This window comes from Dermacentor variabilis, unplaced genomic scaffold (assembly GCF_050947875.1).
Source record: "Dermacentor variabilis isolate Ectoservices unplaced genomic scaffold, ASM5094787v1 scaffold_23, whole genome shotgun sequence".
Lineage (NCBI taxonomy): Eukaryota > Metazoa > Arthropoda > Arachnida > Ixodida > Ixodidae > Dermacentor > Dermacentor variabilis.
In genome coordinates, this window is record NW_027460401.1 from 517,358 (window position 1) to 543,620 (window position 26,263).

At 47.0% G+C, this 26,263-nt stretch overlaps 1 protein-coding gene across 3 annotated transcripts in view; it reads right to left on the minus strand.

The window, feature by feature from the left end:
• Uck (Uridine-cytidine kinase) overlaps nucleotides 1-26,263 on the minus strand; it is a 223,186-nt gene that overhangs the window by 99,824 nt on the left and 97,099 nt on the right. For all 3 annotated transcript variants that reach the window (XM_075678485.1, XM_075678486.1, XM_075678487.1), the window contains exons 3-4: nucleotides 19,955-20,051; nucleotides 13,153-13,298 (exon numbers count right to left, since the gene is read on the minus strand). In XM_075678485.1, coding sequence (XP_075534600.1) covers nucleotides 13,153-13,298; nucleotides 19,955-20,051 — 243 coding nt within the window. The remainder of the gene's footprint in view (nucleotides 1-13,152; nucleotides 13,299-19,954; nucleotides 20,052-26,263) is intronic.

The following is a 26,263-nucleotide window of genomic DNA, read 5'->3' on the forward strand; positions in this document are numbered from 1 at the left end:
TATAGGTTTCAGAAATATAAGTCAACAGAAACAGCTCTATTAAATATTAAAGATAGAATAATCTATAATCTTGAGCATAAATTATACACCGTAGGATTGTTTTGTGATTTTAGAAAAGCATTTGACTCCATTAAACATGATATCTTATTGCAGAAGTTAACCAATTACGGGATTAGAGGGGTTGCCTTAGATCTAGTTACCAGTTACCAAACGAACAGAACCCAGTATACTGCGGAAAAACCAAGCTCAGTCTGATATTGGCATTATCTCGTTTGGGATACTACATGGGTCAATACTTGGACCACTATTATTTCTTCTCTATATTAATGACATTGTAAATATTCCGCTAACCCCAGAAATTATCCTCTATGCTGACGACACTAACACATTTTTTCAGGGGCTAAGATAGGGGACATAGAGAGACAAGCAAATACCTGGCTTGAAAACTTATCAGTGTGGCTTGGCAAGAATAAATTAGCTCTAAACACGAAAAAAACAAAATTTATTGTTTTTAGACCAAAGAGTAAATATGTGACAGACATTGCTATTGACTTTCGGTGATCAGCAAACCAAACGCGTAACATCCCATAATGCAAAAAGGCAAGGCGTGCAGACAGGACACAAGAGAAGAGAAGTGGACAACACGAACGCCAATTATCAAGTGAAGGGAGCACTCAGGCGAAAAGGAGAAAGAAGACACAAAACTCACCTGCAGAAGCTCTGGAATGGTATCACCACGGGTCAGTCGAGTACATGTGCCGGTCTACGTGAGAGATATTTGTTGAGGCACTTAATCTCCTCCTTATGTAAAGTAATCGAAGGGTGACTCATGCATGCATTTCCACCATTACAGATATGCCATGCCTCTACCATAAGAGGCGAATCTTCATTCTTATGCCTGTACATTACCACGCATTCATCTTACTCTGGCGTGCAGTTACAATCTTGGCAATGTAGGGAAAGATTAGAAGGCGATCCACCGGTTAACGACCTTTTATGTTCCATTAGCCTGTGATTGATACACCGCCCCGTTTGCCCTACGTAGAACTGGCCACAGCTAAAGGGAACTAAAGGGAACTAAAGGGAATGGGAAGCAGTTGTTAAACTTTCAATCCAAGCATTCCAAAGTAGTCAAAAACGTAATTGCCATGTCGTGCCTTAAGTCTTCTCTCACCAGATCCTACATGCACAAAATGAGCGCCAGTTTTAATGTGCAGGTCCGGCGCCTATAGAAGCAGGTTATCCTAGTGTAGCAGTGGCCACTGTGGCTGAGCACCTAAAGAAGCCGGTTTCGAGGGGGACAGACTTGATTACAGAAAGCAGTAATAGCAAAAAAAGAGTAGTGGCTATTCCGTACATTCATTCAGTATCGCACAGGCTTAAAAAAGTTGCAAGTAGATATGATGTTAATGTTGTTTCCACTGCTCCCAATAAGCTAGGTAAGATATGCGCTGCTGTGCAGAGGAAAAAGGAGCAGGTAAAAAGCAGAAAAAGAACAGATGTTTGTCCAGTGAAGCACAATAAGAACAACAGTTTTACTGACTGTCGTATAGGTGTGGTTTATAAAGTTCCCTTTAGCTGTGGCCAGTTCTACGTAGGGCAAACGGGGCGGTGTATCAATCACAGGCTAATGGAACATAAAAGGTCGTTAACCGGTGGATCGCCTTCTAATCTTTCCCTACATTGCCAAGATTGTAACTGCACGCCAGAGTTAGATGAATGCGCGGTAATGTACAGGCATAAGAATGAAGATTCGCCTCTTATGGTAGAGGCATGGCATATGTATAATGGTGGAAGTGCGCGCGTGAGTCAGCCTTCGATTACTTTACATAAGGAAGTGATTAAGTGCCTTAACAAATATCTCTCACGTAGACCGGCACATGTACCCGACTGACACGTGGTGATACCATTTCAGAGCTTGCGCAGGTGAGTTTTGTGTCTTCTTTCTTTTTTCGCCTCAGTGCTCCCTTCAGTTGATTGTTGGCGTTCGTGTTGTCCACTTCTTTACTCTTGTGTCCTGTGTGTACGTCTCACCTCTTTTTTGCATAACCTATCTTCAAACTGAACTAGCATGGAACTAAGATCCATGTTTTGTGTATCGCGTAACCATTATCATTTATGGTCCTTTGGCCCTATACACCACGTGTCATTGTTGCGAACGTCATCTTTTACAATCGTTTTATAAGCGTTTTGCCTGGTTACCATGTGATTTTCGACGTGAGCTGCGCCACCAGATTTGTGTATACAGTCGCCGACCATTTATTCGGACCTCACGGGGACTGCGGAAATGTCCGAATAAACAGGTGTCCGAAAAAACAGATCAAGAAAAAAAAAATAAGTCCTTTATTTCCACGCACTTCAAATCACATCAAAGCGGCAGCGGTTGCGGTCCAAGTGTGCGCTTGCTAAAGCATTCTTCTACGTTTCACAGAATTCTACAGCCCGGGGCTATCATCTGCTGGCGGAGCTGTTTGCTGCTCCATACCGCACGTGGGTGTAATCGTGGCTCCTCCAGGTGCGCCCAAGCTCCGCTACGTGGCGATGGGATCACATCCAGAGCGCCTGCGCCAGACCATTTGTGGCCTAAAAGCTTCCGTCGGATGGACACTGGCATCAAAGCGGCAGCGGTTGCGGTCCAAGTGTGCACTTGCTAAAGCATTCTTCTACGTTTCACAGGTTGGTACTTATTTCCCCTGGTGATAGCATAAGAGTATTTGTTACCGCAACTGCTGCTGCTACTGCTGCTGCTGTTGCTGCTGCTGCTGCATTGGCATATCATACTCTATCATTTTTCAGGTTGCTGTTTCGTTATGCCTACCCAATGCTAAGTTGGCCAAGCGACTCGATGATCTCGAGGCGCAATTTCAAGATAGATTGCAAAAACTGGTCGAGAAACTTGTTTCCGATGTGAAAGGGAAGCTGCAGGAAGCTGGACTGGATAACAGCACCCTGCGTATCCAAGTTTCTGGCAAGGATGGCAGTCTGACCATGCTAAATGAAATTGTCGAGAACATGCGTACCCAGCAAGCTGAGCTGTCCGCATCTCACAAGGCTCTGAAATCAGAGAATGAAGGCCTCAAAAAAAGGCTAGCTGAGATGGAACAGTATTCTAGAATCAACAATGTTGAGATTAAAGGAATACCATTTAGAAAGGACGAAGACTGCATTTCTATTGTAACTGCCATTGCAGGGTGTCTACCAAGTTGACATTTCAAAATTCCCTGAGTTTCCCAGGTTTTCCCTGAATGCCTTTGCGAAATTCCCTGAGTGATGCAGAACTGTTTTATGTTAAGACGAGCTGAAACCATATTGCCCGATGCGCTCGCTCTCTAGTAAGCATATAAAAAATTTTAAAAAATGACTTAATAGAATTTGAATACTAAGGAGTAGTGTTCATATTATTCAACAAGAGAATAGAAGGAAGGGGGTAGTAAAATGCACAGCAAATAAAATGTCTTCGAAAAAAATTGCAAATCGTGTCGGACATTTTCAAATACGAATAAAAAAGGAGATCCATACAAAAGCAAATATTTTTGAATATGAGCTATTTCTACAACTGATAGCAAGCTCACTGGTATGAGGTCCGAACTTTGTCACAATTGAGATTCATTCTCAACAGCTCGTGAGTCTACCGCAACTGTCCTGACGTACTCTCAGCCCATGCACGACGCCTCATTATTGTGTGTCACTGCTTCAAAGAGTTTATTTTGGCCTGGATGAGGGACACTTGCATCTCGACATCAGCCAACACTTTGCTTTTTGAGCTCAAGCTCCTTCAAAACGGCGGCAGCACGCTTCCTTTCCCGTTCATTCCTCAATGCGTAGGTCGTTTCTGTTCTTGTATACCTTCCGTCACTCGTTCACTCCACGGACCATTTGAAGCATCTTCTTGGTCAGTTGCTCAGTCCACGTCCTAGTTTTCGAACTCCTTATGGGCCGCAAAAACGCCCGAAAAATCGGCCAGTCGGAAAAAAATAAATGCATGTCATTTACTGCCCTTAAGGGCTCAAGCCGACACAGGCACATTCGAAAACGCTGTGAAGGCCTGTCGGTACACGTATCAGGCATATCGGTACTCGTACTGTGACAGGAAATACGGGGTGTACGCGTGTATAATTAAGGAATACATACTGAGTCCCTAGGCAATAACCCCTTCCTGCGCTTGTTACGCTTCACTGCAATACTTTTGCGTATGCTTCACCAGGTAACATTTCTGTACGGAGGCGAAGCTGACTTTCGGAAACCGGCATTATGCATCGCACAGTGCTTTCCAAGCTTCTAAGCCAATCGCGAGGACCGCAAAGGCCGAGTCAGTGCCATTGATGAAAACAGCTAATTCTTTCAATAAAAAACACTGCACACAACGACAAGAAGCTTCATAGCGAACGTCGAAGCAGCTAGGCCTAGCGTTGCCGCAGCGGTGGCTACGGCTGCCAGCGGATCTGCGTGCGAGAGCGCCGGTTTCAGGCAGCGAGGTAATCAAAATGGCAGCAGTGCGTGGCTTTTATTAATGCTGTTTAGGACCTGCGGTCACGGCAAAACGACCGGAAAATGGGACGGCGAAGAGTTCTTGCATACGAAATTTCAGACGTTCTGATACATTGACTCTATAGTGTACGTGGTGGTGCCGCGAAGCCGTCCAAATTATCGGGAATCCGGAAACGACAGGACGTCAAAGACGATTCATTACGATTCCTGTCTTGCTCGAGCCAGCTTTACCACAACTTTCGACTCTTTCAATAAAATTACAGCTAATTTTCCCTGATAGAGGGACAAATTCCCTGAATTTTCCCCGAGTTTTTCCAGACTACTCAATATCCCTGAGAATTCCCGGTTTTCCCGGTTGGTAGACACCCTGCATTGCTGATAAGGCGGCATGCTCTCTTACTCCGGTCGAGATCGAGATAGCGCATCGTGGTGCCCATTAAATCAGGTCATCAAAGTATTATTGCCAGGTTTTGCTCTCGTGCCAAAAAAAAATGATTTCCTGGCAAAGGCTCGCAAGGCCAGGATGGATACCAGCAGTCTTGGTTTCTCTGGAGAGAACACGGGGCCCATCTTCATTAACGAACACCTTACACCTGACAACAAGAGGCTGTTTGCTCAGGCCTTAGCGCTTCAAGAAAGAAAAAGGATGGCGTTTCCTATGGACTAAGAATTGCCGTATTAACGCACGCAAGTCCGAAGACAGCCGAGTTCACTGCATTAACTGTGAAGCGGACCTTTCTGTTATCTCTTAACCTGAATCACGTGCATAATGTCAATCCGTCCCCTACAGACCTCTTATGGCTTCATACTTCACACCGTCCGAACTAGATTCTTATCTTAAACCTCCTTGCCGATCCCTCGTACATTTTAATGCACGCAGCTTAAGGAAACATTTTGATGACATTTATAATTTCTCTATCATCCTGTCAACACCACTTCTCGATCATGTGTAAGTGAAACATAGCTCAGCGAAGCCGATAACAACTTGTACTCTTTTTCATCTTATACACCAGAATACTGTCACAGGAGTGACAGCAGTCATGGCGGCGCAGCTGTTTTTATTTCATCAGAGTTAGAATATTCCAGGCGTCGGGACTTAACAATTAATCAAGTAAATTGCGAATCAGTGTGGATTGAGCTGAATGCATCATTTCTCGATATTGACGCCAAAAATTTAGTGGTTGGTTCTATTTATCGATCTCTGTCGTCATCCTTTAATGATTTTTGTTTAGAACTAAACCATGTTTGCACACGCTATCGCTAGAATGTAAAAACATCATTATTATGGGTGACATCAATATTAATCTTTTAGATGTTCACAGTTCATCATATACTGCTTATACAGATACTCTGAATGGACATGACCTCGAATCACTTGTAACTGTACCTCCTCGGCGGAATACAAATGGTCCAGATACACTAATTGACCATGCATTGTCGAATCTCATGGTTACTCCTGGATCTGGTGTCATTGAAGTTTCACTAACTGATCATTATCCAATATTCATGCGTATAAATTCCAATATGAATATATTCCAGATATGCGTGGTTTAAAAAAAAAAAAAAACTCGACAAAACTTTATTTGTTAGTGGAAAATTGGCCGAAGTTAATTGGTACCAACCATTACGTCTCAAAATAATCCAGAAATCGCCTCTTCTTCGAATTGTTTTGCAATATAATTTCTAACGCTACTTCCGAATCATCACCACAATAACCACCGAGTAAGAAAAGGTTCGCTTTTCCTCGTTTGTTGTCCATGGATGACTGATAAATCTTCTCAAATGCGTGGCGCAGAAGAAAAAGATCATTCTTTATAAAAAAAAACAAAAAGAGAAGAGCCTTTTAATTTGACCCGGGCTGACTAGTTACAAGTGCTACTCGAATATTTTTTGAGCAGGCTTCTTAAAAAACGCTAAAGAAGAGTATTACGAAAAGGAAATTGACCGTGCTGGCAACGATACTAAAAACAGGGGAAAATTATCAATGAGTTTTTAAATAAAACATCACCAAACCCCGCCATAACTGCTATTCAAGTTGTTGAACAAACCCTTAGTAATCCTTCAGCCATTGCTAACGCCTTTGTCGATTCATTTTGCCCCGACCAGCCACGTCTCTCAGTTCACATTGACAAGGCTTATCGTCGTCTGCCGCACAGTTTTTTTCTCTGTCCAGTTTCACCAGAAGAAGTGCGCATAACCTTTCTGAGCTTAAAAAACATGGGAGCTGGTTAAGATAACTTCAACTGATCTCGTGTAAAGCTTATAGCTCATCTTATCGGTGACACACTCTCACCCCCCCCCCCCCCCCCATAACAAATCTAATTTTCAAAACTGGCATCTTTCCTAGCTGCTTAAAAATCGCCAAAGTTATTCCTGTTTTCAAAAAGGGTAGCAAGAACTCGTTATTAAACTACCACCCTATATCTATTTTATCATTTTTCAGCAAGGTAATTGAAAAATTATTCGTAGTACGTTTAACTAGCTATTTCACAAAGTTCAGTATTTTGTCATCTAATCAATTTGGCTTTCGATTTGGTTACTCAACTGAATTAGCGCTCCTTACTTTAACTGATCATCTTAAAACAGCCGTTGACGCAAGTAAATTGGCTGGTACCCTGTTTATTGATTTTTCTAAAGCTTTCGATTCATTAAATCATGACCTACTTTTTGCTAAACTAAACGCTGTTGGCGTGTGTGTGTGTGTGTGTTGGCACTTTCCCTAATTCGCAGTTATTTACATGATCAAAAACATGTCGTCTCTATTCCTGATACTCATTCGCGTACCAAACTAACTAACATAGGGTTTCCACAAGGCTCAATACTAGGACTGATTTTATTTCTCGTGTACATCAATGACCTTCCAGAATACATTACACATTCTAGTTGTATTTTATATGCTGATAACACAACAATTTAATTTTCTAACACTTCCTTGGAATCGCTAACATCTTACCTTAATGTTGACGTGGCTAAAATCGTTAATTGGTGCCAAGATAATATGCTCAATATTAATGCTACTAAATCAAAATTTGTAATTTTTTCATCCCCGCAAGAAAGTGTACAGGAGAAGCCATGCATTAACATTGGTCCGACTTCGCTTCAGGCTGTTGACCATGTAACATTTCTTGGAGTTGAACTCTACAATCATATGAAATTTACAACTCACATATTCTTATTAACCCGTAAGGCAGCATATGGTATCAGAATATTAATCAAAGACCGCCCTTATTTTCCTGTACGTATGTTAATTTCACTCTACTACGCATTTCTTCACAGTCACATCTCTTACAGCATTTCTTCTTGGGGCAATACCTACGCAACTCACTTGGCCCCCCTGCAGCACACACAAAACCAAGTCTGAGAATAATCAGTTACAGCCATTTTTCATCTAGTGCTTTGCCATTACTCCGCACATATAATATTTTATCTGTAGTGGATTTAAATAAATGTTCTCTTAGTGTCCTGAAGTATAAATTTTGTCGAGGAGAATTACCAATTTCGTTGATAACAAAAGACCAAACCCCACATTTCACTGGCACTCGATTTTCACACCATAATAACTTTCTCCTACCGAAACCAAGGACTAACTACGGCAAATTTACTGCGAACTTTTTCGCAACATCAATATGGAATTCACTACCACCCTCCATTAAATCATCTCCTTCCATTCATTTATTTAAGAGGAAAGTTCGTAACCACTTGTTGGGAAAGTGATTGTGTTGTATATTTTTTTTACGCTTCTGTATGTCGAATAATACTCCTAGGACCTGCTTTTTGTGTTTATACTTTATTGTTATTACTATGACTCGACTTTGTTAATACAGTCAACGACTGAATTTTCGGACGCACAAATTTTCGCACATGCCTGATATTTCGGACGTCTTCGCGGCATTGCCACGAGCGCCATAGAATCAATGTATAACGACATCTGAAGTTTCGGACGCTCGAGCCCCCCGGCGTCCAATTTTCCGGACTTTTTGACGCGACGGAAGGTCCTTTGGCTCCTCGCACAGCGCCCTTGCAAAGGAAATCGACTTGCAGTCGAAGCATATCACCGCTTTGAACCACAACTAGCCGAATCTAGCCGTCACACACCGATTTGGTCTGGCCATGCTGGCTATGTTCATCGTCGCAAATGGCCGCACTTCCGCGTCCGGCGGAAGCCACGTTTTAGCTAGCGTGGTGTGTGGTTGTGCTGTTGTGTCAAGCAACGTTACGTTGGTGTCAAGTGTGCTCTGCGATGCTAGGCCTAGGTGCTTCGACGCTTGCCAGCGAACTCCACTGTTCGCAACTTGAGGATTTCGCTTGCCTTCGATGGCCCCCACTCCCGTCTTCGTCGTCCTCGCCGATGGCATCGAAGCGCGGAAAGCAGTACCGTACCCAAGGAAATAACTTTTGAACAGTTTGTTGACGCTGACAACGAGCTCAACTTCTGCGCAGAACTGACTGACGAGAGAATAGTCCGTCAGGTTGTGGGGGATTCAGAAGACTCCGATGTTGAAAATGAGGAGCCAATGCCTGCGCCACCTACAAGCGCCGAGTTGACGCGAGCACTGTTGACTTTTTCATCGCTGTACAGTGCTGATATGACCCTTGCTCAGATCGAGGCGAATACTATCGCATGCAACCGGAACGCCGTCCAAACAACAATCAACAAGTTCTTCAAGCCACTGCAGCAATAACACTGGCTGCCCGACGATGCACATGTACATAATAAACCGGCAGTCGGCTGCATACAGAGTTTTTGAACGCCTCTTTTTATAGCACCTTCATTGATGCTTTGGCAGGGTTTCGGAAGATTGGTATTTCGCCCTTTACCTCTAGATCCGAGAAAAAAAAAGAAAAAAAGTGCGGTTTTTTGCATGCATTCATTTTTTCGGACTGCCTGAATTTTCGGACGTTTTTACGTTCCCTAGAGGGTCCGAAAAATCGGTCGTTGACTGTATTTTTTGTTCCTAGGATTGCTACTGCTGCTGATCGTATTAAGTGTACTTTTTCTATGTATTTATTGTTGGAGGTCCCTCCCCAGTCTTTGACTATGGGACCTCCTAGAGTTACTTTTTCTCTAAAACATTTCACGCACATCGATAAACTGAAACTGAAACTTATTCGGGCTGGGCAGTAGTCTTGAAGAAATCGTGAATACGCCGTTGCACGCTGTTCTGTTTACGCGCAATCAGATAAGCCTGAATCTCGGAGAGAGTCGTACGGTCACTATAGGTGGCTGAAAGCACAGTCACTGCTTCTGCACGCTCCGCAAGCGACAGCAGCGTAGCACATGGTGCGTCATCTTCAGACTCAGAGTCATCGTCCGGTGGTGCAGCAGAAACCTGACGAATAATCTCGCAGTCATCGAGTTCTGCGCATGTCAGTACAGCAGCGTGAGCACCTGTGAAACTGTCAAATGAGACGGTGTCCGGAACCACTGCACAGGTCTTAGCAGAACACTGTCGGCGTCAGTAGGGTACACATCGGAAGGCGACAAATCCTAGGCTCCCGGCACCTGCTTGCCGGCATTCCCCAGCGCAGTCTGCGCGGGCACTGTCTGTGCCATTGGACACTTGACGCTGTTTCCATATGCCACGTTGCATCACCGCAACCTTGACACAGTACACAAAGCAAACATCACCACTCCGTCACGCTGATACCAGTCGCACAAACGAAAAATGTGGCCTACTCGCAGCGTCATGCACGAAGAAACAAACAAATCAGCTGCTGGATTGCCTTGATATGGCTTACTAAGCTGAGACCGAAACTGCTGTAGCCACGAACCAGGCAGAAACGATGATGATGAGCGGGGATTTGCAGTAGCGCCACTTCGTGGGGCAGCAAGGAAGCTCCGTTAAAAAAAAATGGCATTCAGCAAGTCGAACTATGCACCGGTCAGAGTTGGTGCATAGTGCTTTCGATCGAGTTGGCTCAAGGAGTGTCCGAAAAATTAGACGAGAGGTTGCAAGGTGTCCGAACTTTCGGCAGTTGTTATACATTATGGTCTATGGGGAGAATGGCGGTGCAGCGAAGCAGACCGAATAATCGAGCATGTCCGAATTTGTGGAGTCCGAAAAATCAGACAGCGACTGTATATTGTGTGTTTCTGACAATAAAGCATCAGTTGTTAGTAAGCACTCGTCCGTGTCTCTTCTTGTGTCATCTGTTTGGCGCTTTAGTACTTCAGTATTTTAAATCACCTGGGATTCTTCAACCCTCACCCAATGCTTGGTACGAAAGCGTTTTGGCACCCCATTGGAATGCAGCTGCCATGGCCAGGCATCAAACCCTCACCCTCATGTGCAGCAGCAGATTCCACAGCCACCAAAACACCATGGCAGGTGAAACAATTTCCTCAGGTCAGAACAATACACAGAGGAGTTGCATTCATTGTACATGGCTTTGACTGTGGCAAACTGCTGCTAATGTGTGAGACGCAACGCATGTGGCAGAATATTGGAGTGATCCAAAAGAAACTACCCACAGCTTCCTTGACCCGAGCTGCTCGTTTTTACGACAGTAGGTTGTGTACAGGCAACCATTTCAGCTCACTCTTGCCGAGTTTGCTAAAGACAAGCCAAGTTATCCTTCAACTTGAGAGTAAACAGAACACATGCTGCCATTTACAGAACTTGAACAAAATGACCCTCAGAGTGCCAGGTTGTACGTTGACCTGCAAGATCCTTATGATTAATCGCTATGGCTTCTTCCACACAAGGGTGATCACAACTTGTGGAAAACACAGTCTCTTTCCTTTAAACAGTCTTAGAACTCACCCCTATATGAAGTTAATGTGAAGCCCCCCTTTCTAAAGTAATGTACTGCATTAAATAAAAGAGTGGAAAGAAAAACAGGACAGAACACAGCATGGCACGCCACTGGCACAGTACATTACTTGTTCAGCATGAACCAACCAGTCTCCAGCAGAGTGCTCCTGCCCATTCCTCATTTTTAAAATTTCATTTAGCTCCATGCAATGAGACCTACAACCAACCCTTACTAGTGTGACCTGTTATGAGTATGCCCAGCTTTTGCATTTCAAATGTGGCCCGGGTACATTACAATGATCAAAGGAGTTCCATACATATGTCGAAAGACGAATGTGCATCTGTCAGCATAAAGGTGCCAGAACGACAGAAAGCTGAGCTAGTGGGTAAGGATTCATTACGCAAAAAAGAAGTGAGGCGTGCAGACAGGACGCAAGAGTAGAGAAGTGGACAACACTAACGCCGACTATCAACTGAAGGGAGCACTGAGGCGAAAAAAGAAAGAAGACACAAAACTCATCTGCGCATGCTCAGGAATGGTAACACCACGTGTCAGTCAGGTACACGTGCCGGTCTACGTGAGAGATAACTGTTAAGGCACTTAACCTCTTCCTTATGTAAAGTAATCGAAGGCTGACTCACGCATGCACCTCCACCATTACAGATATGCCATGCCTCTACCATAAGACGCGTATCTTCATTCTTATGCCTGTACAGTATCGCGCATTCATCTAACTCTGGCGTGCAGTTACAATCTCGGCAATGTAGTGAAAGATTAGAAGGCGGTCCACCGGTTAACGGCCTTTTATGTTCCATTAGCCTGTGATTGATACACCGTCCTGTTTGCCCTACGTAGAACTGGCCACAGCTAAAGGGAACTAAAGGGAACTAAAGGGAATGGGAAGCCGTTATTAAACTTTCAATCCAAGCATTCCAAAGCAGTAAAAAACGTAATTGCCATGTTGTGCCTTAAGTCATCTCTCACCAGATCCTACATGCACAAAATGAGCACCAGTTTTAATGTGCAGGTCCGGCGCTTATTAGAAGCAGGTTATCCTAGTGTAGCAGTGGCCACTGTGGCTGAGCGCCTAAAGAAGCCGGTTTCGAGGGGGACAGACTTGATTACAGAAAGCAGTAATAGCAAAAAAAGAGTAGTGGCTATTCCGTACATTCATTCAGTATCGCACAGGCTTAAAAAAGTTGCAAGTAGATATGATGTTAATGTTGTTTCCACTGCTCCCAATAAGCTAGGTAAGATATGCGCTGCCATGCAGAGGAAAAAGGAGCAGGTAAAAGGCAGAAAAAGAACAGATGTTTGTCCAGTGAAGCACAATAAGAACAACAGTTTTACTGACTGTCGTATGTGTGTGGTTTATAATATTCCCCTTAGCTGTGGCCAGTTCTACGTAGGGCAAACGGGACGGTGTATCAATCACAGGCTAATGGAACATAAAAGGTCATTAACCGGTGGACCACCTTCTAATTTTTCTCTTCATTGCAGAGATTGTAACTGCACGCCAGAGTTAGATAAATGCGCGATACTGTACAGGCATAAGAATGAAGATACGCGTCTTACGGTAGAGGCATGGCATATCTATAATGGTGGAGGTGCGTGCGTGAGTCAGCCTTCGATTACTTTACATAAGGAAGAGATTAAGTGCCTTAACAGTTATCTCTCACGTAGACCGGCACCTGTACCCGACTGACACGTGGTGTTACCATTCCTGAGCATGCGCAGATGAGTTTTGTGTCTTCTTTCTTTTTTCGCCTCAGTGCTCCCTTCAGTTGATAGTCGGCGTTAGTGTTGTCCACTTCTCGACTCTTGTGTCCTGTCTGCACACCTCACTTCTTTTTTGCATAATGAAAGGTGCCATAAATGGCAAGCAAGAAAAGCTGAGGCAACAGTCACCTCTGCGTGCAAGTCGTGTGTCCGGGTCGGTGTCCACAAAGAGCTTCATATGAAACATGTCTCGCAGGCGTGGAAAATAAAACAGCAGCACCCCTTCCACCAGAACAACGTCTGCAGGCGCAATGCTTATCCACTGGTCCCGCAGCCTGAAAAAATTAGCATAGACGCAATCACATATCTGACAACAGTGCAGCAGTGTCGTAAACACTCTTGAATTCAAGGGCACCAAAAACAGCTTTCAGCAAAATTACGACCACATAAAACCAACAGGTAATGAAGCCAAGGAAAGGCAAGCCTATGCTTTCCTTGGCTTCACTGTCTGTTGGCTTTATATGGTCGTGATTAAGAAAATATGAGCCCCTCAGTTTCCCTTCTTGACCATTCAGCAAAATTGAGAGCCATCTCAGACAAGAAAAGGTGCAGCTTCACAAATTGCGTTTCAAAACAATTTACAAAATGTGTCAAACTAGCAAAGCTGATTGCTCAAAAGTTGTCCTTTGCCTCCTTCAAGGCTTTCCTGTCCGTTCATCATCAGTGAAAACCTGGATAGATAAGCTCGCAACAGAACTGCTTGTTGGCCTAGTTGGTGCTTGCTAAAAGACATGTTTTTTACCGCAATTGAACACTCACAAAAGGAAGACACATAAAGACAACACAGACTGTGTTGTCTTTATGTGTCTTCCTTTTGTGAGTGTTCAATAGCGGCAAAAACATGTCTTATAGATAAGCTCTTTGTGGCACGCAATTTGCTTGCTACCGAAATGTCATCATGACGCAGTTGCCTTTTTCATCTTTGGGCAGCTAAAGCCTACAGGTTAGTGTATTCACTTGATTCATGCTGTTCAATGCTCCGCAAAATTAATCTTTTATCATTTCTGCTACTTACTGTAGGAGACTGACCGGTAGCATACATTAGCGGTAGCATACATACAGACCGGTAGCGACGCGAATAATGTAGAACTTTGTGGAAGGCACGTGGGTCCCAGCGATTACTCTGGAACAAAGTCGACACGCTTGACGCGCTGATCAGATTTTCGACGATCGCCGACTGTGTTCATGACACGCTGGAACATTGCAGGCACCGAGCACAGTCTGAATGGCATGACATTGAACTCGTAGGGGTCTGGCATGATGAAGGAGGTCTTTTCGCAATCTCTCTCGTCAACTTCTATTTGCCAGTAGCTAGACTTGAGGTCCATCAACGAGAAGTATTTAGCGTTGCAGAGACGATCCAATGCATCATCTATCCCTGGGAGGGGGTATACGTCCTTCTTCGCGATCTTGTTTAGTCGACGATAATCGACGCAGAAACTTAGGCTTCCGTCTTTTTTCTTTGCTAAGACAATAGGAGATGCCCACGGGCTTTTCGACAGCTGGATGATGTCGTCGCGCAGCATTTCGTCAACTTGTTTTATAGCTTGCGTTCTCGCGCCGAAACTCGGTAAGGGCTCTGACGGAATGGTCGAGCACACTCTTCGGTTATTATGCAATGCTTTGCAACTGGTGTTTGTCAAATCCTCGATGACGTCGAAAAGCAGTCTTTGTATCGTAGGAGAAGACTTCTGATCTGTTGCTGCTTACTCATAGGAAGACTTGGATTCACGTTGAAGTCTGGTTCGGGGAATATGCTCATCGGGGGAGATGCGGCAGAATCCGAGAGGACAAAGGCATTGCTGGTTTCCACAATTTCTTCGATGTACGCGATTGTTGTGCCCTTGTTGATGTGCTTGAACTCTTGGCTGAAGTTGGTTAGCATAACTTCCGCTTGCCCTCCTTGGAGTCTAGCGATCCCTCTTGAAATTTCACGGTCGAGCAGTAGATGTTGGTTGCCCTCAATGACGCCTTCTACGTTAGCGGGTGTTTCGGTGCCGACAGAAGTAATAATGCTGGAGCACGGCGGGATGCTCAATTGATCTTCGAGCACACTCAAGGCGTGGTGACTACGAGGCCTCTCCAGTGGTATCGCTTGATCTTCTGACAGCATTATCGATTTTGACTTCAGGTCTATGATTGCGCCGTGTTGGTTCAGGAAGTCCATGCTGAGAATGACGTCTCGTGAACACTGTTGGAGGATAACGAAGGTGGCAGGGTAAGTCCGGTCATGAACGGTAATTCTTGCCGCGCAGATTCCAGTCGGGGTAATGAGGTATCCTCCGGCGGTCCGAATTTGGGGCCTTCCCATGCAGTGTTAACTTTCTTCAACTGGGCGGCGATGTGTCCACTCATGACGGAGTAATCGGCCCCTGTATCGACTAAGGCGGTGACTGTGTGGCCGTCGAGGAGCACGTCGAGGTCGGTGCTTCTTTGTCTGGCATTACAGTTCGGTTTTGGCGTCGGACCACGGCTGCGACGCGTTGACCAGTGGCTAGTCTGTGATGTCATCAGGTCGTCTTTCGTCGTTGTATTCTGTGCTTCCAGACTTCATTGAGACGGCGGCGTGTCGTTACATCATTGAGGTAGTTTCTTCGGCGCCTTCATCAGTTCAACGAACAGCAACCGCACCTCAATCGGTTGCTGCTTTTAGTTTTCCGGATATGGGCTTGCAGAGCGGCCCCGGGCTGGGCCAGTGTATGGTCGGTGCTGCCGCGACAGGTAGCGGCCTGGTGACGGCGAACGGGCTGGTCGTCGAGGGCTGCACTGAGTAGCGGCGAGGTAGTCGGCGATGTCAGGAGGGCGTTCACCTTCCCTCGGGCGCTGTGCGTTGACGGCGAAGCCTCGCAATCCCTGGTCGCGGTATGGGCATCGGCGGTACACATGGCCGGCTTCGCCGCAGTGGTAGCATAGTGGGCGGTGGCCAAGAGCGCGCCAAACATCTGTCTTCCTCGAGTAGCTGCACTGGGCGACGGGTGGGCGTGCTGGCGGCGGCGGCGGTGGTCGACAGAATTGCGGCATTACAGGGCCCTGGCGCGGTCGCGGAGGGGGACCTTGACGGCTTGCGACAGCGGCGTATGTCATCGCTTCTGGCTGGGGCTGCGGTAATTGTGGTTGCACCTCAGAAACTCTAAGCGATCGCTGCACCTCTTCTTTCACGATGGCGGCGATCGAGGCCACTTGAGGCTGCGATGAAGGCAAGACTTTGCGCAGTTCTTCGCGAAAAATGGCCCGGATGGTCTCGCGCAGATTGTCCGTGGCCAGTGATTAAATTCCTTCGTAGTTGGTAGAGTTCGTACGGCGGTTGAATTGCCGGTTCACCATTTCGAGTGTCTTCTCGATGCTAGTGTCCTCGCGAAGGGACTCTCCTACGGTCTTCAGTGGGCTTCGTATCATTGAGCCGAAAAGTTCTTCCATCACACCACGCATGAGTAAGCGGACTTTCTTCTACCTGGGCATCTCCGGGTCGGCGTGGCGGAACAGACGGCTCATTTCTTCCGTGAAGATGGCAACGTTCTCGTTAGGTAGCTGCCCTCGGGAGTCCAGCATAGCTTCAGCCCTTTCCTTGCGCACAACGCTCATAAAGGTGCGCAGGAAGCCGCTATGCAACAGGTCCCATGTTGTCATCATCGACTCCCGGTTCTCAAACCACGTTCTGGCGGCATCTTCTAAGGCGAAGTATACATGCCGCAGATTGTTGTCGGAGTCCCAGCTGTTGAAAGTCGCAATTCGTTCGTAGGTCTCCAGCCAAGATTCCGGGTCTTCAGTAGCTGCTCCATGGAAGGTTGGCGGGTCCCGAGGTTGTTGCAGGATAACAGGGGATGCTGGGGCAGCCATTGGGGTTGTCTTGGCCACAATCTTCTTTGTCGTCTCAGGTAGAAGTCAGCGCTCTTGGGGCAGCCCTTGCAGTCGGCGGCTAGCACGCCGGTCTTGGGCGATGTTGGTTTTGTCCTCAGGCTACCCCGCACCTCCATCAGATGTCACGTGGTAGTGACGGTTGAGAAGGCAGCAAAACTGTGATTTACGAAACGAGCGTTTTATTGGGCGAACTTGTGCCCTCAAAAACAGGCTACACTCAAAGAAGAATGGTAGCGGCGAACATGATCGGCGGTCGTCGAAAATCTGATGAGCGGGTCAAGCGCATCGACTTTTATACATCAGTCGCCGAATGTTCCAGAGTAATCGCTGGGACCCGCGTGCCTTCCACAAAGTTCTACATTATTCGCATCGTGCACACATGCGATCAGATTACACAAGGTTCGGTCACAGACAGCGGATGGAAGCATCGATAACATTCCAGAAACTTCCGATACATGCAGGCGCGTCCTGCGCTGTGCGATAACATTTGTTAGGCGGTGAAACGTGTCGACCGATATAGACAAACAAATACACATGTCAATATGTCGCAGTTCCGCACAACAGGCGAAGCATCGATTGCGATAGAAAATTATTAGACAGAAATATGATGTAGTCTTAGTAGTTTTATCAGCCGTATAAGCTTGCAAAACATTTGTTTACTAACTAAATTAACAAGCACGGTGTCACACAAGCACAGGCAAACATGAACACCTCTCACTCAATGAGTGCGGACACGCGCTGTCAAAATGCTAGTGTAATGAAGAGCAGCAGCAGGGGCAAGCGAATTGTCCTTCGTGCTGCCTCTCACTTCAATGGGAACTAAGTGGCGAGAACACAGCGCACATAACACCATGAGCCCTTGGCGTGCCTAGACTCTGTACCCACCGCAGGTAGCTTTCAATATAGGGCCCGCGCGACTACACACAATTGCACCACACCCAGCTGCCACTGGAGTAGAATCCCCCACCCCTCCCTTGCCTGCGATGGAACACGGCGTGCTTCCTCCCCACCTTTTTTTGCGAGCAAGAGATTGAGTCACCATCCTTCTTGGCTCACCCTTGCACCTATAGCATACAGTGCATGGCTGCAATGTTATCACACTTGGACTTTATACGGAACATCACGGCGGCACCGATGCCAATGCGAATGACGACGGCGGAAATTCAGCTGAAGTGTCCATATAATTGCTATCGCTATAAAACTCTACTCAGCGGGCCTCACTCGAACTCACACTCACCAAAAATTCTACTCAGCATGGCTCATTTGAACTCGCCAGAATTTTACTCACGAAGCTCACTTGAATACAGACTCGCCAAAATTTTACTCATTGGGGCTCACCAAGACTAACAAAAAAGATAGGGGAGGAGGGGAGGGAGATAGCACGCACTCTTTTTTAGTTTGTCCTGAGAAAACTTTTTGTAGGATATATGCACACATTATTTGGGATGGCCTTCCTTTAAATGTAGCTAGCACACAAGCAGCACCAAATTATAGAAACAGCAGAGAGTGAAAAGCCACACAATGTTTTTATATCAAAGTGACTTTTTCAGCGACTGAGCTGTTGCGGATTATGCCTGCTTCAGGAACTTGTCTGAACAAGGTTGCTTGACGCAAGCGCCCTCCAGGCGTCTTGCACTGCCAAAACAGGGCCACACAGGTACGATGAATTTTTCTTTCTTCCTTGCATTATTTGCAATCAGAAATGAATGTATAAATGAGAGAGAAAAATTAGCAACATACAGCATTAGAGGAAATAGCTCTTTAGGAAATTTTCAACCACTTCTGACTGCCTTATCACCAAGTTGGTTGCTTGACCTCTGTGACTTGGCGAGATTGAATGAGAGACACCAGAGAGGAGCATTACATCAAGCTGGATTGATAAATTACACTTATGGAAAACCAAAAACGTCACTCCTGCCGTGAGCGCAGTCTTGGTAAGCCAGAAAAGATGCAAAAATGAAAGACTAGTTTCAAGTTTCCCATGCTAGCTCCCTGTGACGTCACAAGGCATGGACAGTGTCAGTTCAAGAATAATTAGTATAGGTAGCTTACCAATAAACGAAAGGCTCAACCTATTCAGTTCTGAAAACTTTTTCTCAATAAAAATGGCCCAAGTATGCAAAAATATACTGCAGTATGTGACGTCATACTAATGTAGCGGTGTTACACTGAGTGCGAAATTCAATTAGGAAGGATTTGCCTTTCATTTTCAGCAGTAATAACCAAGCTTTTACTAAGAAATTAGTGGAACTAATGACTGGGAGGCAAACTCCCCAAACAAAGGACTCCATACTTCTTGTACTTTTCAAAAGGAGATTGCTCGCTTGCACTTGCTCACCCTAACAAAGATTGCACAAAACAGTCTAAGGCTTACTGTGCATTATATTTTGCTGGCTATCATGTCACAGCTTCGCATTACGAGCAAAACAATTTTTTTCTTTTTACAAATCTGAAAAACACTTAAGCATTTATTTACGAGTGTTGCCTACAGGCAACATACCAAAACATTTTTTTTCTTGCCGAGTTTCAGTGTTCAGTACCAAGTTTCTGGCTAAGTGCTTCGGCGAACACTGAATGACAGGCCACAGGGCCACTACATTTGTTGGTTTAGAGCAGGAGCATTGGACAACGAAGAGTATGTTTGGCCCGCGACTCACTGTCTTTTGAAAGCAAGGTCAGGGGAGACAGGCCGATGCAACATATCCAGCTGCAATGGTGCTGCACATGTGACGTAAAGCAAACGAAATGTGCACCTGTGGTTCACATAGGATGAGAGCCCTTGATACAAATTGAAAACGCTTGAAGTGAAGCCCACTTCCAGTTTCCTGTCTGTGGCTTTCCTCCTATTGCTGAAAAAGCTTCTGCAAAATTTTTTTTTTCTTTTTGTTGATTCAGCTTATTATTCATGTGTTCTGCATATTTAGACAGAAAAGAAACATTTTTTTTCTGGGTACTTATATGTCTCATCATTAAAGGGTTAACCCCTGCATCAGGCATCATTATTTTCTTCCATTTTGATCATAATTGGCTCGGGATAGGTGTGTGTGTGTGTGTGTGTGTATAATTCTCTTACCGCGTGCTAGTGATGAAATCGTACACAGGCAACTGCACCACCTTCTCCTGCAAGATGTCGCTCAGGGTTGCTGCCATCAGCTCATCGTCAAACACATCTGCACAGACATGCATCGTTTCAAAGACGAGGAAGATGTCCAAAGGGGGCATATCGAGGACCACTAACAACTGTCAAGTAACAGCTTAGTTGCCACAGTTTTTTCAGCACTTACCACCATATGCATTAGAGCTAAGACACTTGAACATAGAAGCACACAAGAGTTCAGTTCCTGTAGACACCTCTAGCAATGACCTCTACAGCTTAAATAAAATGAAAATATTAGCAAGCCACTCTGCCAAGCTAAGTTTGAAGCTAAGTGGTCAACTCCTTCATATGCACGTAAGTGACAACCTAGAATAAAAAAACAAGCTTCAGTAGCACATTTTATCAATACTGATGACAATGAGCTAGACTGTGTAAGCTCCCATGCACACCCCACTTAGGATAGCAAAGTGTGATTACACATGGGCAGGACCTTCAGCAAGTGTGAACCATTTTGGCCATGGGGGCCACGACGCCCCTGTGCCACAACCGCCCCAGGCCTCCAGACAATTTCTGGCAACTGTTCCATTCTTTTATGGTAAATAAAAGGTGCAGTGCCAACTAAGGTAAATATGTTTAAAACCGTTTAAGTTCCTTTGGGGAAGCTGAATTGTTTTTTAATAAATTTTACTTTGGTTGGTACTGCATCTATTAATAATATGATGTTCCTTGACCAGAAGGGATTCTGTCAGACCCTCAATTTCAATTGTTCATTTACTTGGACGATCGAGGTGAATGCTTAACGATCGCAATTTGCAGCCGCTCCTGTGAAAAGCTTGGTGCCAAGACCAATTGACGCTGGAACCAGATGCTGCCAGGGCCACTCAATACAGGAGGCTATGGGCACCATACAAAACTAAACAGTTACCAGTCAGACCACACACATTGTACCAGTTTCTGACATGTCATTTTCACAAAAACAATTATTGTCCAAAACCAAGAATATGTCTGCCAGGCGGTACAACTTCTAGCCAAACAAATGGAAGTTGAATCAAGAAGCAGACCCCAATTGATTCTTTTACAAAGTCTATTAATAGCTATGCAAATGCTAGCTGGATCCAACCATGGAGGAGTGCTAACCTGCCTGTGAAGGCTATCCTGCTGATGCCCTGGCAATTCTGGCTTTGAGATGAAATATGTGTAAAAGGAACTGAAATTTGGTACTTGCACCTAACAGCAGTCAATCAAAGTTGTGCCTGGACACTGCTGCAATGCTGTCAACACCTCCAAACACACGAACAGGTTGACAGTGCACTCCTTCCGGGTGCAGATAAGTGGAGTCGAGGGCATGACTGTTCACACTGCCAAAGGTCTGGCAAGCATTGTTCCTTCTCGCAAGCTGTCCTGTTTAGCTGCCCGTCTTGCCTATACAGTGGTGAGCATTTTCGCGCTACCAGCTAGTGAAGAGAAAATGGGAGGGAGCAATACTAAGGTACAAGGAAGAAAAGGCAATTGAAGGAAGAGAGCATGGTAGAAAGCTAGGCTTGTTTTCACACGAAGGCACTTAGGGGCCACACGAAATAAGCAATGCAGGTGAGTCAGTGCTCTTGCGTTTGATGTCTCAACTAAGAAAATCTTAAAGTGAACCCATCACAAGCTGAAACCAACCGCAAGCTAAGTCTTTTCCTGCTGGCACCATTTAGAACTGGCTCGGGCAAATTGAGCAATCTGCAAAAATGTGCTTATAACTGCACCATGTTCAAGGATCACATGCATGAAGTTATTGGCATGCCCTTCTCAAATGTAGAGGAACAACTTTGCAACGAGGGGCACATACACTGGCAGAGAGAGCCCATTGACGATAATAATGTGACCCCGTGTGCACAAAAAGCAAATGAAAAGGCCTTAATAGCACTTGGATCTTTCCATCTTTGTCCTCTCCTGTCGCTCTCGCGTGTGATGGTATCAGTCGAACTCAAAATATGCCTCCCTGCTTTCAGCATGGTGCCGGTTCTTTCTGTTACATTTGTTTCTGTGACAAAGGAATTTACAGTTACTTTCATTTGGTCCTATGAGATCATTTATCATGCGAAAATACCATCAAATGGAGGCCTCAGGAGAGCAAGGCATGAGATACGCATTGTACATAGGTGGTGGCATACCTAAGACAGACCCCACTTGAAAAGACGAGTATGCAATTGTGCATGATGTCCCACGTAACATGCACACACCTTTATATACAAAACAAACAGAAATTATCCAAACACAAATGAAAGACATTTTTCCCTGTGGATTGGTCGTGGAGCTGTATTAGTGCTAATAAACTTCGCAAACAAATGACAAGCAAAAAAATTTCTTAGAGGCCTGGCATCTGGAAGAAAGAAAAGTTGACCGATTGGTGGGGTTAATGTCCTGCAGCAACACAGGGAGATGCCGTAGTGCCAAAGCCTGAAGTAAGACCACTTGGAGTTTCCTTAATGTTCACTCAATCGTCGGTACATGAGTGCTTTTGCATTTCGCTCCTTCACTCGAATGTGGAAAAAAGTTTTTGAACAGCACTCATAAGCCACGTTAATGAAAGTGCACTGGATTCCACTAAGATAATCCTGTTATATATCGTACAACTGCCCTTTACAGTGTAAAAAAAAACAGGAGACATATAAATGTAAACATGTGATTTGAACCTTTCCATATTCTGAGGTGCTGTGAGGGTACCGGGCCGACGCCAGGTGGCGTAGAGTAGCAGGCACGGGACGGTGGGCAACGATGTGTGGCGGGGAGGGAGAACATGGAAGGCGTGTGTGCGCGGTCGGCATGCGGGGAGTGCACGACAGGGGAGTCTCGTCTAAACTGCGATACGAGGAGCTTGCACTGCTCCTCGCTCTGACGACCTCATCTCGCCAGTCACAACTATATTGCAACTATCCTAGACGGATCAGTTAGGGATATGTGCTCGACTGGTGAGCTCGCACGCCATATGTATTTCGAGTTAGTGAGCTCGCGCGCCGCATTTTCTGCATGTTGGCAGGCTCGCGCGCCCCGTGTTGGAGTGTATTGGTAACCTCGCACACCCCGTGTTGTGCATGTTGGTGTGCTCACGCGCCACGTGTTGTACTGTGTTGTGTGCTGTTCTCGCATTCTTTTTTCTCTCTCTCTCTCTCCCTTTTTTTTTCTACATGGATTTCCACATGTCGAGGGGTCGCCCGCCACGCATGGGCCACCGACGCCAACCGAACGCATCGTTCGTGACTCTCATGCCTGCAACCCTGCATGAGCTCAGAGCGAGAGAAGAGCTTCAGTACCATGCAGAGGACATTGTTGACAAGTGGCTTAAAAAGCAGGCCACTACCTTTTATCCTGCAGTTGTCACCCAGCCTGGGGCCCCACTTGAAAGTACCACGATCCCAGCAGCCCCTACAGTAGCTGTGGAGCCGACGCCGGTGAATACCGTCTCTGACACAGGACGGATACCTTGCTGAAAGGGTCGCACTCCCGCTGCCCAGCTCTTCAGACGATGAAGAAGAGATGGACTAAACTAGCTCGCAAAAACGCGCCTGCGAAGTCGAGAGTGAGGACAAGGGGGTGACCGGCCCTCGCAAGCAGGCACCGTGCGTTCCTCCTCACTCGGAGAAGCGTGCATCTCCCAACGATCAAGTGGAAAGGATGGACAACGGCGGCAACATCTCCCGTCCCGCAGGAGAGACGGTCACCACCCCCTTTCTGCCTGACGCAGAAGGTGACGCTCCTGCCGCCGAAAAGGTGTCATCTGCTACAGCTCCCGTCCTGATGGAGAGTATGGACGCCATCTCTCAGCCTCTTAACAAGGTGCCGGCCGCTTCCCTCACACTCCCTCGAAGCGAGGGCGCGCCTGCGGCCGCAGTCACAAGGTCGTCTGCTAGCGTTGGGGGTATGCTGTCTGCTACCTTGACTGCTGCAGCACACACTCCCAACCCGGTGGTCTTGGCTCCGTTGGTGCTTCCCGACGAGCCCCTCGCGTCGAAGTTCCTGAAGGGCCCACCCCGTCACATACCTGCACAGCGGAACCTGCAGAAGAAGAAGAAGAAGAAGCAGCAGAAGAAGGCAAAGAACACTTCTACCGCTTCAGAAGCTTCTACTTCCTGGGTGGCCGACTTCTCATAGCGCACTCCTGAGACTGCAGCCACTACAAAGGCAGTTGAGCGTGAGAACCTCGCAGCTCGTGAGCCACCTGCGGACAGCTTCCAGCTGGTCCTGTCGAAAGGAGATCAGCGCCGTGCAAGGCCTTTGGAGAGTGCAGCACTCCCAGTCAACCCTGCGGTCACCGGCACGGTGCTCTTCCGCCCATCTGCACCGGGTGGAGCCTTCCGGAGTGCCCCGCGCCTCGCACTCGTGGCGGCACTTTCTGCGCGACCAGGTGTTGCTGCAGTTCGTGTCAACCACAAGCGCAACATTGTGGCCGCCGATACGACCACTCAGGCATGCCTTGAGGAGCTGCTGGCAGTCACCGAGCTCCATGGCATTCCAGTGACTGCCTGCCTACCGGGTGAGCGTGAAGCCAGCTGGAGCAGGCCACCACACCCTCGCCGCGCTCCTATGCGAACGCAGTCACGGGCATTGCTGATCCTTCAAGGTGCCCGGTACCAGCTCCACACAGCTCCCGACGTCAGGTGCCTCAGGCCACTGCTGTCCCCTCGACCACACCCCCTGGTGCCGACAACTGTGGAACAGCTGGTGGCAAACCTGGTGCTGATTATGCAGGCAGTCAGCACCATGCTTCCTGCTGACCACCGACTCCACGTCATCTGCCATGCCCGACGACGCGGAGGCCAAAGCTAGGAGAGCCTCTGCTCCACCATCAGTCACAATCCAGATTGTGCTTGAACTTGGCACCTGCTGAGGTCACTGATGGATGCTCCAAGTGCTCAATGCCAGTCCTTGGCCATAGCTGTTCTCGTGGGCATCAGCGAGCGGGCCCTGGTCGAGCGCACAGCCGACCAGTTTTCTGAGAGGTCCCCAGTCCCGCAGATCCTGCCCTTGATGGCTGCCACAAGACGCTGCCTCCCTCCCTGCCACCATCCAGAGTTGGTGGCGGCACAGATCTCCGCCCTGTGCAGCGAGCCTCTTCACATGCACGAGCTCGAGTCGGTGCTGGTTCTCACATGATGACAGAGTGCTCTTGGAGCCAATGGCATAACCTGCCAGATGCTGTGTAACCTTGCAGAGCTGCAACGGGAACGACTCCTGGAGCAGTTCAACTCCTCCTGGAGCACTGGGGCCCTGCCTGAGAGCTGGCCGATGGCTGTGGTGGTGCCTTTGCTGAAGTGACGGGAGCCTGCGCGCTCTCCTCCTACAGGCCAGTCCCCCTTACCTCTGCAGCATGCAAAGTGATGGAGAAGATGGCCCTATCTCGGCTCGAATGGACTTTGCAGAATTGCAATCTGGCTTCAGGCACAAGCGCTCAATGGTGGACTCCCTCACAGATGTGGCCACCCTGGAGGATGCCAGAGGCAGTGAGAACATTGTCATGCTGCTGCTCCTGAACCTCCAGAGTGCCTTTGACCGGCTGCCGCACGAGGTGATCGAAGCAGCATTGGACTGCTTAGGCGTCACGGGATGCCTCCAGGGCTTCATCTCTGCCTTCCTGGTGGTCCGAAGCTTTCTGGTGCAGGTAGGCAAAGTGTTCAGCGATACCAGAGACATCCCCTCCGGTGTCCCGCAGGGATCGGTGCTGAGCCCTCTACTTTTCAACCTGGCTCTGGCAGTACTTGCAGCAGCCCCTACTACTGGCTGACAGATGCTACCCAGTCTGCTGCGCCATCTATGCAGATGACATGGCGCTGTGGGTACGAGGACCCAGGAGAAGCATCACTGCCATCCGGGGCTCACTGCAGAGGGCCCTGGAAGCAGTCATCTCCTTCTTCGGTGGCATTGACCTTTCCATGTCCCCGGAAAAGACAGAGGCACTACTTGTACACCCGCTGGCCTCAGCACGCCACTACATGAAGCAGCTGCACATTGCAAACACCACCGTACCATGGAAGTGGGAGGTCACCTATTTGGGCCTAACAATTGATTACTGGCTCTCCTGGATTCCTGCAGCCAAGTCAGTCACCACCAAAGTCCGAATAGTCCAGGGGCAGTGAGCAAGATGCAGCAGCGTGGCCAGGGCTGCACCGTCAAGTGGGCGCTGTAGATGAGCCAAGCTGCGGCCACATCCATCCTGCTATATGCCTTGCCACTGCTTTTACTATCTCCAGCCAGGAAAGAACAACTCGAGAGAGTGCATAAGAGTGCAGTAAGGAGCATCCT